Source organism: Branchiostoma belcheri, unplaced genomic scaffold, assembly GCF_001625305.1.
Source record: "Branchiostoma belcheri isolate BF01 breed outbred unplaced genomic scaffold, Haploidv18h27 scaffold46, whole genome shotgun sequence".
NCBI classification, from domain to species: Eukaryota; Metazoa; Chordata; class Leptocardii; order Amphioxiformes; family Branchiostomatidae; genus Branchiostoma; species Branchiostoma belcheri.
This window is the reverse complement of record NW_017804087.1, coordinates 1,105,237-1,119,960: the sequence shown is the minus strand read 5'-3', so window position 1 is coordinate 1,119,960 and position 14,724 is coordinate 1,105,237. Positions and strand designations below refer to the sequence as shown.

At 40.3% G+C, this 14,724-nt stretch overlaps 1 protein-coding gene and 1 long non-coding RNA gene across 9 annotated transcripts in view; one reads left to right on the top strand and one right to left on the bottom strand.

The window, feature by feature from the left end:
• LOC109478959 (voltage-dependent L-type calcium channel subunit beta-1-like) overlaps positions 1-11,191 on the top strand; it is a 54,691-nt gene extending 43,500 nt beyond the window's left edge. For 4 of the 8 annotated variants that reach the window (XM_019780779.1, XM_019780784.1, XM_019780783.1 and 1 more), the window contains 9 exons: positions 874-1,013; positions 2,316-2,354; positions 2,971-3,051; positions 3,374-3,432; positions 4,308-4,420; positions 5,207-5,358; positions 5,635-5,730; positions 6,063-6,245; positions 7,322-11,191. In XM_019780779.1, the coding sequence (XP_019636338.1) occupies positions 874-1,013; positions 2,316-2,354; positions 2,971-3,051; positions 3,374-3,432; positions 4,308-4,420; positions 5,207-5,358; positions 5,635-5,730; positions 6,063-6,245; positions 7,322-7,636 (1,178 nt within the window). In that variant the 3' untranslated portion in view covers positions 7,637-11,191. Of the gene's footprint in view, positions 1-873; positions 1,014-2,315; positions 2,355-2,970; positions 3,052-3,373; positions 3,433-4,307; positions 4,421-4,510; positions 4,618-5,206; positions 5,359-5,634; positions 5,731-6,062; positions 6,246-7,104; positions 7,152-7,321 lie in introns of those variants that run through there. The other 4 variants (XM_019780780.1, XM_019780786.1, XM_019780782.1 and 1 more) reach the window with 4 other exon arrangements.
• Positions 11,192-11,819: 628 nt separating this feature from the next.
• Positions 11,820-13,651, bottom strand: LOC109479021. Its single transcript, XR_002140765.1, has 3 exons — positions 13,505-13,651; positions 12,921-13,148; positions 11,820-12,704 (listed from the first exon to the last, which is right to left on the bottom strand). It is a non-coding gene; the product is annotated as an uncharacterized LOC109479021 (long non-coding RNA).
• Between the last annotated feature and the right edge of the window lie 1,073 nt (positions 13,652-14,724).

The following is a 14,724-nucleotide window of genomic DNA, read 5'->3' as shown; positions in this document are numbered from 1 at the left end:
TAGAAGGTAAACACCGTGTGAGACCCTAACAACTCGAGTGACTTCAAACCATCCTCTAACTATTCAGTTCTCCGCCTTGACCATGTTTGATCCACTTCATGTTAAACCAAATCTTTCCTCTCTTTCCCTGTAAAAGTTGTTTGACCCTTTCCCCTCATCCTCCGCATGGTAGTTTTGTGTTTTTCAGCATCTGGTATGACCTCTGACCCATTTCCTGGTATGACCTTTGTCCTAGTTTGACCTCTGACCTGGTCTGACCTCTGACCTAAAAGCATGGATCCTGTTAGCCACTTGATAAGGTCAAAGTTCAGTTTAGCTTCAAAGTAAACCAGCATCGTGGTAAGTTCCAATAAAAAGGTCATCATGTCATGAAAAACATCCATCAGACTACTAAAAATGTGCATTTCACTGTCAATTTAACCTTAAGCACACTGAAGTAGTTATTAAGCAACAATTCTCTGTTGGTTATGGGGTTAGGCAGCAGAGAGAAGTTTGAAATGAGACTGAAGTAGGTAAGGAACATTACATAAAAGCAAAGACTCGGAAGGAAATGGTGAAAAAACTCTGACTTAAGTGTTTTGGAAAAGTATCAAAATAATGATTTAAACATGTTAATATAAAGCTGCTTGCAGTTTTAAACTGTCACAACATTCTTTAAACAGAAGGATTCAGTCTAGACATTTGTCGCAAAGACTGAATGGATGAATCAAATGTACAATTGGTGAAAATGATGTGTCGTAACTGATCCTAACATTGGCTAAAGATTAACCCATCGGACCATACAGACCTTTGGGAGGAAAGAAAACATCAAGTCTCCAGTGTGTTTTCCTCTGTATTTTTACTGAACTTGAACGTGGGGCTTCTCCTGTCCAGGTCTGGACTCGGAGCAGAACGGCGTTGACCTTGGAGAGGACAGTGACTCCCTCAGTAACGTGCGGAGGTCAACCCAGAGTGTCACCACCCCAAGCCTCACAACCCCCACCAAGAAGGAGAAAAGACCTTTCTTTAAAAAGGTAGGTTTGAAGGGGAAAACTTTTATCTTTAATGCAGTCTTATGATGGTAGTAATAAGGTAGATGATATTGGCCAAATTTTCTGTACAGCCAAAGAGCAACAACAAAAGATCTTTATTGACACAACAAAAGTACCGCGACCTATGTACGTACAAGTATATGAATAAATCAAGGTGTTGAGTTTGACGTATCATGTCTTATACTACAATGTAGTTCTAAGGACTAAACATTCTTTGCTATATTTATCTATTGTACGCACTAAGGGTTATCATTTTCTAGAATGTAATTGTGTTTATCTATTGGACAGAATGTATGAAATTCTGACGAGCCAAGCGGAAAGAAAGTTGAACAGTATTTATCATTATATCTAGAACAATCTAATAGTATGAAAAACAAATTACCCTTATTCCGGGAAAGAATAAAGTATCTACTGTTACAATATTTACTTTTGCACACTATAGACTTCTAAGGCTTTCTTTTATGTTACACTTCTGCCAAATCCATAAGCTAGTTCACTGTTCTAAGTGCATACAATGTACAAATGTATGTGCAGTGTATAATTGCATTGTCCAAAGTTAAAATGTTGCAGGCCCCTGGCAATATGTATTATTAAGAATCGCGAAGAGTCTTCTTTAAATTGACATATTGCACTCAGTGCCTAATTTTATTATACTTCATAACCATGTTTTGAATGACAACTTTTCTTTCACCTTTCTGTTATGGCTCAAAAACAAAAAGACATAGACTGGTAATACACTGTAACAGTTATGTAATAACTTGCCTTGAGGCATTACTGCTTTATGAAATTATTAATCCTCCACTGTACATGAAAGGGTGTGGATAAGTGTCAGAAGGGATTGTTACATAACATTTCAAATTGTAGGTACTGTGGATAAAGTAGAAAGTAATTCTCCTAGAGTTATGAAGTGTTGCATATTTGGCAGTCGCTATTTTTTTCAGACTGGAGTTATTAATCTGTTAGATTTGTAAATAATTACCCTCAAATTCTAGACCCATACCTAGAATACATCATTTCCATGTCATTTGCATATTTATGGGTCATTGAGTTGATGAAAAACGAAAGTGTCACATTGTAGTACTTGTTTATGCTGTATAATGTCGATAACGAAAGCCAGCCTCAAATATGACCTTTAAGAATCTTTTTCATTCTTGAAGGGCACAGGTTTGGTCAAACAACTTCCTTCAAAAAAACAAGCCGCAGCCATGGTATCACAGGTATTCACCAGAAAATACAAACAAACATGAATTGACTTGCTTCGCTCCTTTTGCTCTCACTATGCAGCAGGATAAGCCAGAAAAAAAGGATAAGGAAAAGGAAGCGGTATGTGCTACAAGTTCTGGTGGTCGCTACTCCAATCCCAGAGTTCCTTCTCTCTTCCAGAAATACTAACACCTGACCTCTAACCTTTGGTTTCCACGGTTACTACAACGTCACAAACAAATGGGTTGTTCCAGATGGCCAAACATTTTCTCAGAAAATGTCAGCAAAAACCAAAGATTCGAAAACGAAAAAAAAGCATCCCAGCTCCCTTTTGCATACTGCAATGGAACAGCCCAAACTACAGTTAAGAACAGTGCTGTCTTGGAACATGGCATGCCGTTTTTTAGTCTACTAACCCCTCCTAGGTTTAACCCCCTTAAAACCACCCCAAACCCACCTTAGAATTAAGGAAAGGGACAAGGTGATGGTTGGAGGTTTACTATATAAGGAAGTTAAGATTTGAGAAAAAAATCCAAGACAGCACTAAGTTACCTTTCATGGCTCTTGCAATGCCTCTTTCTTGCCGTTTTTTTTCAGGGGACCTCTATTGTTGCAAGGGTTGCAAAACAGCTTTGCTAGTTCATAGTACAGTGGTAATAAGGGATGAACCAGTAACATTAGGTGTGGGGGTTGATACATTGTGTTTTTTGACATTGTGCACCTCCCCCCTTCATAGGTGGAGAACATTCCCCCTTATGAAGTAGTGCCTTCCATGAGACCTGTAGTATTTGTTGGGCCTTCCCTAAAAGGATATGAGGTAAGTAATTTTAAATCCTGCCTCTACAAAGTACATGTTTCATGCAAATGTGACCACTTTTTGGTGGTCCCTTAGATAATTTTCCTCAAAGACACAGGCATTAAGACTCCTGTTAACAGTGACCACCTGTCCACATAGACCAGATTTTATTGGCCCCTGAATAGTCTTTTGGGACAGTTTGAAAGTACATTTAGCTTCATTGTACATGTAACATGAGGTTGAAAACACTTGAAGTGAACATTGAAAAAAAATAAGAATCATATTTTGCTAGTTGGTATATCTCATATTGGGTTGTTGATTTGTTGTATTTCTGCCCATGTAGGTGACAGATATGATGCAGAAAGCGTTGTTTGACTTCCTAAAGCATAGGTTCGAAGGGAGGTAAGTGTTTGAAGTTTGATGGCAGACCTCCACCTTCTTCTGTCTTCCTAATGTCTAATGTCTTCGTTAGATCTACTTTTATTTATCGTAATTACAGAAATTGAGCAAAAAAGTGTTTAATTGTTTAACACTTAACACTATACTATTTTGACACCACCTTTGCTGCCTTATTGTAAGCCAGTATGATAAGGCATTTGACTCACCAGTCTACTTTCAGCTTAGGCCATGTTGATTTGATTATATGGATGACATCCTCTGGGAACCCCAAAACTGATGCGAGCGTGCGAATAAAAAAAAAGTTTAGCAAAAAAAAAGTTGCTTTCATGATGAAATCCATGTGGTCATGAAGGTTAAACAAATGACACAGAGTATGGTATGGCGAATAATCTACTGCTCAAATTCATTTCTTTACAGTTTTGTCTTTTTCGTTTGATTTTGGCATTCTGCGACATTGGTATCGTTTTCCAATATCTATTTTGCAACTTACGGTATATATTTGCTCATTTTGCAACGGTTTTGTACGATTTACAGTATGGTTGAAAACTTTTTTTTTTTGGAAACGGCCGAAAATTCATGCGCGCGCGGATGTCATCCATATAATCAAATCAACATGGCCTTACTGTTCTTAATGTTTCATATCTTCCATAACAAAAAAACACAGTTGGAACTGTGTGACTAACTTATTCTGTGTACTACTAACCCTCCATGTCAACTGTGCATGTGTGAGGTCCCTAACCTGTAAACAGTTCATGTCTGGAGCAATTGCTCAATACATGTCGAGATGCACCATGCCATGCATGCACAGTTGGAACTGTGAACCAGCTTATTCTGTGTACTACTAACCCTTCTTGTCTCCCTCTTCTTCCTACCTACAGAATAGTAATTACTCGAATTACGGCAGATGTAGCTATGGCAAAACGATCAATATTAAACAACCCCAGTAAACGTGCAATAATGGAACGATCCAACAGTAGATCACAGTCGATAGGTGAGTGCGCCGGGGTTGCTTGTTTGTCAACAACTGTTTACCTTTCTGTTCCTGATTGTGTTGTCGTTTTTGTTTTCTTCCCACCCACAGAATAGTAATCACACGAATAACGGCAGACATAGCTCTGGCCAAACGAACAATGAACAACAGTAGTAGTAAATTAACCGATCGCTCGGCCACTAGAGGCCAGGGAGTAGGTGAGTCCTGGTTTGATTGTTTTTTGTTTCATACTTCTTGCTTATAAGTTTGGGGCTATTTTGTTGTTGGGATTTGTGTTTTGTATTTCATACATTCTTCTGGTATACTTTAACAAAACAAAGCTATGAGTACATTTGCAACACAAGTATAGATGTTAAATAGTGTAAGATGATACATTACTACTTTTGAGCAGTATACAAAAGATATGTACTAACTTGCCATTTCCCTTTGTGATATATCATTGTTCTAAATGCTACATTTAGTAAAAGATGAAAGTATAAACTCTGTAGCTTTTTTAGACTTCCATTGAACTTTTGTGTGTAAGTGTATAATAGTCTGACTAGTGACTAACATGGTACCCATGTTTTATGATTTATGTAAAAACTTTGACCTTATAATCTTGCACCTACACAATGTAACACAGTAAAGAATGGCTTGAACTTTATTCTGTGCTTCATGGAAAAACACAGGAGACTCATGCAGATTTGCTTCAAACTAAGTTTGTGTGCTGTCATTGACTGTTTCTATGGTAACTGTTTCTATGGTAACTGTTTCTATGGTAAACGTCTCTATGGTAACCTCCCACAGCGGAAGTCCAGGCTGAGATTGAGAGGATATTTGAGCTGGCGCGCTCCCTACAGCTGGTGGTTCTGGATTGTGACACCATCAACCATCCCACCCAGCTGGCCAAGACAAGCCTGGCTCCGCTGGTCTGCTATGTGAAAATTGGCTCTCCCAAGGTTAGTCTTTACTTTCAGGTACGGAAGTATTGTTTTTGGGAAGCTGATTTGTGAGTTTGTGTCTCTGACTTAACACAAACAGGGTAGGAGTGAGCAGATTAGTGTGTTTATAAATTATAGACAGTGTAATCTATCTTGTGTGGTGTAATGGGTGTACGGATGTGCTATTGGGAAGATTTTATTACAGGCTTCTTGTTTGCAGAAATAAGACATTTTGTAATGATTTTCCCAGCGTCTTAAGTTCAAGGTTAACTCTACTCTGATGTCTGTTTCCAGGTGTTGACCAGGTTAATTAAATCCAGAGGGAAGTCACAGAGCAGACACTTGAATGTGCAACTGGTGGCAGCAGACAAACTGGCGCAGTGTCCGCCTGTAAGTGTACCATTCAGTTTTTGCATAACCATAAAAAAACTCACACTGTTTATGTAGGTTAAAGGCTCATTGTAACAAGTCATTTGGTGCAATATGTTAAAAAAACGCTGCTAACCTGTGAAGCTGGTGTGTTATGCAGAGGGGCGGTTATACCGGCTATCAGATACAGATACAGAAAGGGTGATGCAACATGTATATGAGAAAGACGTTTAAATTTGTGTTTTGGCTGGAGAGAGTCACTTGAATGGATGCCTTTCCTTTTAGTAGGACCAAGACTATTACAACTATTGACAGCCCAGATTAAAAGCGTCTATTTTTGTCTGTCCTTCCAGGAAATGTTTGACGTAATCTTGGACGAGAACCAACTCGACGAGGCTTGCGAACACTTGGCAGAATACCTGGAGGCGTACTGGCGGGCGACTCACCCCCCGCTGCCCAAGCCCGACGTCCCCCCGGGCCCCCTCCCCACGGCCGAACTGGCGAGGAAAATCCAAAACACGCCGCAGTCTCGCCAGGTAGTCATCCCTCGCCGGAAATGATCGAAAATCTCCCGATTGATCGGATCAGAATTTGAGTTGTGACCTTCCACGTGAAGTTGAAATCTTGACGATTTTGACCGCCTTGTGGTCAGGACTGGGCGCCTTTCTCAAAAAATCATGCTGACACGTCTTGGCTGCCATGCATGCCGGAAATTGAAGATTCAAAGCTCACCCAAGCTCATTTTTTCCACCCTTCATGAGCCAAATTTGAGCCACAATTGCCCAGCTTTGGGAGTGGGAGGTCTCCTTCATCAACCCCCTTTCATTGGATAACAGCAATTTGAGAACATGCAAACCATGACATGAGATCAACAGTTTGAATTGACATGCATTTTCCCTTGGTTGGCCCACTAAACTAGCAAGTCCAGTGCTGTTCGGACTGCAAAAAATACCATCTTGGGCCATCAGGAAAGTTCCAAAAGGGGGTTGTCATTTTTTTTCTAATGGCTTTGTTTGATTTAACTCAGCTTGACTGTTAATCTGTGTCTGTGATAACGACATGGAAAACCTCATGTCCGTCATATTGATGTGTGATGTTTGGCTCGCTGCGTGTTGCTCAGCGCACTCTTAAAGCTGGCCGGATACAGAAAAAGTGATGTGTGTTTTTTGGAGCTCAAGAAACAAAGTAAAATGTGGCGTGCTTGCAGTTAATGGCAGTCACTGGCTCTGTACAGTGAAAACAAAAAAGGAAGAGAGAGTTTGCAAGTAAATTCTTGTCTAGAAAAAATACTAAGTAGATTGTCTGCATGATATTAATTTGCCTAGCTTGTATAATGTCTGCGAATGTCTTGTACATGTAGCTTAGCAAATGCTTGTCTCTCTTCTTCATTTACAGGATGTTGTGACAAGTTGAACTCCCTACTACCCGTAGCTCAAATTATCCCATGTAAATACTAATGAAGATCATTTACACTTTTGTATGGTGGCACGTACCCTCCGAGTTTTACATTATGACTTTGATGTTGTGTTATGTTCCGGTTGTGTTATGTACTACTAACATGGCCTGTTTCTTTAACACGCATGTTCGTTGTCATTCACGTTTTACTAACCAGGGTCCCGACCTCGTGCATGACGACCGCTCGCCTCGCTCGCCGCGGAGAGGCCCTCCGCCTCACGACCTTCCGACTAGCCATAGCCCCGAGTACAACGCAAACTCCCGGGTAGATAGGACACACATTGACAATCATCCCGAGCCACACCTCGACCGCCACGGCCACAGGGACCTCGGGGGCCACAGAGACATGAGAGACCCGCGGAGAGAAGTCAGCCTGAGTAGAGAGAGACTTCCACACTCGCCTTCCCGCTCACACAACCGCTCGCCGGCGCGAAACCACCCCATGCGAGAACCCCGCGAAATCGCCACCTAGTCCAGAGCGGGCACTGGTAGTTCCCAGTAGTTTTGTTTCATGTACCCAGCTCGGTATGTCGGCTGGTAAAGGAAGAGTTTATATACAACAGGACTTCATAACTTATGGTCTGGAGAGAGATAGAGGGAAGCGATGTCAAATACGACCAAACCGTTATGTTTCTGGTATTCAAACCTGGAGGAGTAGGCACCTAGGTTGCTCTGGAAAGTCATGTTACCTTTTCAACAAGGCTGCAGGGTGACATACACTGTTTGTTTTTCTTGGACAGGTATCTCAGCAAAGATGTTAACAGGCCACAAGTCTGTTAATAAAGAGAAAAAACATGGCTCCAATTCTGGTATGAGTATGAGGGTTTGTCAGTACTGGAGTTTGGGAGCCAAGATCAGAAAGGGCAAAGCTGAGGTCTCTGATTTTCATGGTGAAAGTAGACGTTACCAGTGCAGCATCAGAAATGAATAAAAAAGAAACAGGCATTTGCATGAAATCAAGAATCCACATAGCCGTGAACTTTGAGACAAGGTGAGGTAAAAAGCCAGGCATGTACATGTAGTATCTACATGATTGTGTAAGGTGTGAGACAATGGCCTTTTGAAACACTTGTACAGCTACAATCATGGTATTACTTTGAAATCAAAATCATGAGCCGTGTACATGTGCTTTTGTTATAAAAAATAAACTAGTAACAGGATAAAATCCACACAGATCTTAATGTGTAGGAAAATGCCTTTGTAGACCAGTTTTGTGTTCAGTAAAAACAAGAGCGCAAATAGTGTTTTCTCTGAAATACACCCTACAAAAGGCCTGAGAGTATGAATTGATTCTTCGAGAGGTTACATTGTATGTACATGTAATAGTCCTTTGTTCAATGGCAGAATGTGTTGAGGATTTCAATTAACAGAAAATTTGTGGATTCGGATTGAAAAAGTCTTCATTGTACATGTATGTGTAAGAACAAGGCCTGCTCTTCAACACGTACTTTGGAACAATAATCTAACTGAATGCAGAGGCTAAAAGTAACTGTTGCGGTCACATGTTGAGTTTTGACACTGGTGTTACTACTTTCTAGGCCTGTCTAAGCACACTTCACATTAAATAGATGCACAACGTACTGTGTACCAGCCATGTGTGGTCTCTCTGTGCAAGGCAGAACTAAATGATGTAAAGAAAACTAAATGACAAAAAAATATGCCTACATGTTTAGTTCAGAGCGCCTAGGTTCACCTGCTCCTCCTGTCTACTTCTTAGCCATATTTAGAGGACAAAGGTGAAGGGGTAAACAGAACTACTATGCTGTGCTTCCTGGGTTTGAACGTTTGTATTTGAGTCATTCTTTTGTTCTGGTCTACCTCGATTCAGTTGAGGCTAATGTACATATGAAAAAAATGGGCATTTCTTCCAATTGTTGTGAAGCACCTTAGAAGAGGAAAATGTTTTGTGATAAACATTGCACCTTCAATGAACATGACAATTTGAGGGCTGGTGAGATGTTGTTTTTCTTCTTTGTTTTGAAATACCTAAAACTGTATTATAGGAGATATTTATTTAAGGTATTACTACAGGGGCAATGTTACTCTTGAGGTGCACCACATTAAACTGTATCAAACGGCTCTGCCCCTTAGGTGTCGCCAAAAAAATTTGAAGCGTGGTAGAGATACCCAAGAAACTTTTACATGCTGGTTGTGGACATTTATACCCAGAGTTCTGTAGGGAGGGTGATGTAAGATATTGTCACTGCATGCCCTCAGCAAAGTTCATGTTCTCGACACTTTACAAATTACAAATAAATGAGAATGGCATGCTTATGATTGTACAGAGTAGTCATGACCATTGATGAAGTCATAATGAACATTTGTACTCCCACGGTTGTTTTGATTTCCTTTCATAGATAATAATAATAACATGGTGGGATTGGAGATGTGACATGGGGAATACATACAGAGACAACATATATTAAAAAAGGCTCCGCCCCTGAGGCGCTGCCAAAAAGCAAGCTATGTTTGTTCACAATAGCAAGAATTCTGCTGCTATACCATAACCTGTGGCTTAACAGTTATCCCATGGGGTGTTTTCTTGTTTTTTTTTTCTTGGAAGTATCATGCCGCTGTGGTTTTTGCCTTTGATTCCAAGTTTTGTATGTCAAGCTTGTTATTTATGACGCTTAAACATTGTTGATAAGGAGAGGGAATACATAATATATTTTATTGTAATTTTGTACTTTAGTGGTTAACAGAACGGTTAAGGGGTCAAGTGGTTGTGTTTTTGAAATCATGATTTTTGCAGAAGTTGGCTGTATATACTAGATATGCATAGTATTGTGGTATTTAAATGCAAGGGGAAGAAAAGATATTAGGATTTACATTGTAGTGAAGTGGGAAAATGTTTAATATGAGGTGAACTGTTTAAAAAAACTGGGCCTTAATATCGCCAAAGAATCATGGAGTTACGATTTCTTTGTTACTGCCTTTGAGAGAATTAAAGAAAAAGGCAAATACTTAAGTTGGATATAGTAATGAAACAACAGAAATCATGCTCATAAGAATTATGTTAAATTTCTCTGGAGATTCTACCAAGTGTGGTATTAATATAAGGAGAGTTTTTCTTGGTACAAACCTGTGAATGTCTTAGTACAAAAATTAGTGGAAGCAAATATATTAGTGGTAAAGGCTCTCACTATCAGTTGAAAGGAATTTTATGGTATGCATTTGCTTTAGCACAAAGAAGACATAATCTGCTTTAAAAAAAATGTAACTGGATTGTTTTTGAATTACTCCTAATGGCTGATTATCGGTATAGTAGGTACCTTGCATGGTATAGCTGTAGGGTAAATGGGGTATCGGAAGATCTTGAAACAAGATTTGAGGTGGTACGTTGCGACTTCATAGCTCCTAAGGGGTATTAGTTAACTGTTTCCAAAAAAATTGCATGTGCGTCCTCGAAGGAGTTAAACAGTAACCACTTCATATGAACATATTAAAAAGAGAATTATCACACAGTAGTATTTTGCTGGGGCTAGTTAATAAGTGGTTATGGCCTTGCCATTAATAACAAATACCTGTAGTTATTGAGAATGGATGTCACCGAACTTTTGTAACAACACTGTATCATGTACTGGTGGGTTGAAACAATGTGAGCCTCGAAAAGCCCACGCCTCTTTTTCCTGCTATCCTGTATACAACCACGTTTTCCCAGAACTTACTACTGTATTATGAATATGTACAATGAATCGTCAACTGAGCACAGTAGGTCTCGACAAGAAAACAGCACAATTTTGAACAGGTTACCATGATCTGCAAAGAAAAAACATCCCCAAACCAACAGATTGGTTTGAATAACCCTGGTATTGTAATTTGAAGACATCCTAGCTGTTTGGAGGCCTGCTATGCCAGTTGAAACGATATGGACACTTTGCAAACTTTCCCGAGTCTCTGTGCACTTAAACCTATATCCACTCTCAGCTCTCTTGAAGATCCACCTATTTAACCATGTCTTCTACTGTATTTCCAAAAATGGAAGGCATTCTCTTTTCCTGGATTTGTAAATAAATTTTCAACAGCAGACTGGATTCTTGTTGGTTTGCTTATGTGTTTGTTTGTTTGTTTTTTTGTTAATAACTCTTCCAGCAATGGGGTTATGAGAAATTAGTCACTGAAAGTAGTATAGAAAGTACCTAAGTGTTCATATTTATGTGTGTATGTTGCTTTGATGCTCAAGAACTCAAGAAACTATGGATGGATTGTTACTAAATTTGCAGGGTTGGTAGGCCTTAATGACACATAGAAATGATAAGATTTTCGTTCCCCTGCATGGAATCTTGTTAGGGTACTGCAGCATAACTTCCGGTTTTGATATCTCGGGATACGAACATGCTATAGGGGGACAAATTTTGAATGGGAAAAAGTGACTTTAGTTTGGGCCCCTAGCAGCTTGTGGAACTGCAGGAGCATTTTTGAAGGAGACTGAATCATATCAGTCTGATCCAATCATCACACCTATCTTGGTCTATTTAAAAACACAAAAAAACAAAGCGCAAAACTCAATCATTTGACTGACATGCATTCACTTTCACCTAGCAGTTAATTTGGATGCACAGCCTTGACTGGCCTATGCTGGCTGGTGTTTATCCTTGCAGCCAATGACTGAAGTGCAACAAAAACATAAGATGACAGTAGTCAATCACTTTGACACCAACATTTAATCCAGAATATATGGGCTACATAGGTCTTTCATGGCATGTTATTCCCTACTTTCTATTCCACTTCAAGCAAAATTAGAACAGGCGTTCCATTGTCTAGTTCTATATCCAGGTCCTCCTTTGAAAAATCAACTTCTACAATGTATATAACGTTACACAGTACTTACTTGTTTCTAGATTATTGTAGGTAAAATCGTATCTAGTATCAAAAAGGTATGACAGATACATTGTACTATATACATTCTCAGCAGCTAAGACTCCCAGAATCTATGGAATATATTATCTGCCCTGTTATAATACTAACTGAACTGCAAGTTTTACATAACACCATATATCACTTATTAAGTACACACTTCCAGTGCACAATGCTTAGTAAGTGCCTTGAATTCTACTGCAATGTCATAAAAGTTCATCTGGAAAAGTTGCTGTTATCTCCAACTCAAAACATTGGACTCACCAGAATTTTTCACTGACTGACTCTGTTGTCTAAAGCTACACATGTATCTGACCCAATCGCTCAGGACAAGGCGCACCAAACTTGCTTCAAACAACCTTGACGGGGGGCGATATAGCCTTCCAGCACCCTTTGACCTCAGATGTCTATAAAGTCACTTGCCCTGAGGGATGCTGAAGAAGACTTCACGAATCGGTCAAAAACTTCTCCACATAAACATCAAGTGTTATGATACATGTAATGGATTACTTACACATTTGAAATTCATATTGACGCTATCACCATATTGATCAAATTACTAACAGGGAGGGTGTCCTAACAATAATCACATGAAATCACTTCAGAATCTCCGTTCAACTTGCTCGTTTGGCTGATGGTCTGGACTTCAGCGTATCCACATCACCCTGATGTTGTCTGTGTTCCTATAATACAAATCACACCCAAAGTTAGGTGATTTATATAGCTGTACAAATCCTTCGTTTTTTAACCATTTTTGAACCAGGCTAAACCGTTACCATTTGAAGGTTAACATGCATTTGCTGTGAAAATGCTACCTTTCTCTATTTATCAATCATTTTGCCCACAGTAACATTATGCATGTAGCTCTACTAACCAGCTTTATTAAGTTGAATTCTTACCAACGTGAGGTGATGGAGTTTTGGTAGTTGACCCTGTAGCCATTGCAAGATGTGTGCACGAACTCTCCGGAGTGGTAAGGACCCCCTCCAAATCGGATGTTAGTCACCTGTCCTACAGCTGCAGTTGATGAATGGCTGCAGCCAACGTACATTGAAGTCCAGGTGCCCAGTGTTTCCAGAGTTCCCGTAACGAAGACATAGGCATCTGTATACCCCTGGGACCATTGTCTGCAAATACAATGTAATCTGTGTTATAAATATGTCATCTCCCATTTATTTTTCATTTTAGAACTTTAAAAAAGTACATTTTTTAGTAGTAAATGTGCAGTTCTTGGCACATTGGCAACACTAAATTTGTGTGTGTCCTCATCAATGTTAGTAAGCAGATTAGCCAAGTGGCCCAGTGGGCGTAACTCCATTGTACAATGAGGAAGGTAGTGGAACGACACTGCCTTTCTCAAGGACACAACATCAGGCATTTGTAAAAATCAAATCTGGGACCTCTTGGTTCTGGGACAATAGCTCTGAACCATGATCATACCATAGCTGATATAAAATTGATTAAATGAGAAGTGTAGACGTACGATCCAGAAGGTGTTCTGCAGTTCCCCAGGTTTGCGAATGCTTGCATAGTGTCAATGCTGTATGCAGATTCGAGGGTCGCTTGCGAACCGCAGGGTGAGTTGTAGCAAACCTTGTTGCGGGATCTACATAATAGTAAAAGACATAGGTCACCAAAATGGAATTTTACCAAGAGGAGATCGTGACAATTACTCTAATAAGTGTAACGTAAATGCCATGATCACAGAAAGAAAATGGTTTGAAGAATCAATAGGTCATTCTTGGATGTACTTGGCCGTGTATTGCGATGTACGTTTGCTCAGAAAATGGCTCAGCTGCTTGGATGTCTTACCATTCGTGAGGATATGAATGGGGGGATCTGAGTAGCCTGACGTGCTAGCCTGGCCTGGTGGACTGGCCTGGTGGACTGGCCAGGTAGCCTGGCCTGAAAGGTGGACAGTTTTTTCCGCAAACCCTGTTTACCTGTAGGTTGACATGACTTTCTGTTGTCACGCCGTTTTGGATCTGAGCCTCCAGGGCATGAAGCCGTTCCCTCAGAACCGTCAACTCCACCTCTCTCTCGGCTCGCATGGCTGCCATTTCCTTCTCATAGTCGACCACTTTCTTCTGGTACTCTGACACAGCGATCAAGAGGTCGTCTATCTGCCGGCCTTGGACGGCCACCCGCTCTGTCAGACGCGCCCCTTCTTGGATGACCAAAACGATGATGACCACGGACAAGCTCGCTGTCAGAAGTTGGACAAGCGACGTCAAGGCAAGAGGGCCGTCACCCTGCCCGCGACGACGGCTCAAATAGCCGTCACCATCTATAGGGAGCTTTTCAGTACTCATTCTCTAGATAGATGCGTTTGTCTTCTCCTATATCTCCGACGTGGTCTTCCAACCTGTATTACTTTAGTTAGAAGGCAACTTTGCTGCGCTTTGTTGCACAGGTTGTGACCGCTACAAGGTTTTCACAGTTCTGGTCCACCACTTCCTTCTCCGGTAACTGTAATGGTATTCAACTTGACTTCTTAGTAACATAACGTCATTAACAAGTTATTTATTTTGGTCGCCACAGAGCATTTTGATTGGCTCTGAGCTGAAAGTTAAACTCAACTTCCTTGTGACGTCGTTTTACTTTGTACTGTGTACCCTGTGTATACTGGGTCGCATTCCGTGAGTCATACTCTGACGTGACTTTGGCAAAGTGCCCAGTGAGAACTTGTTACACATCTTTTCA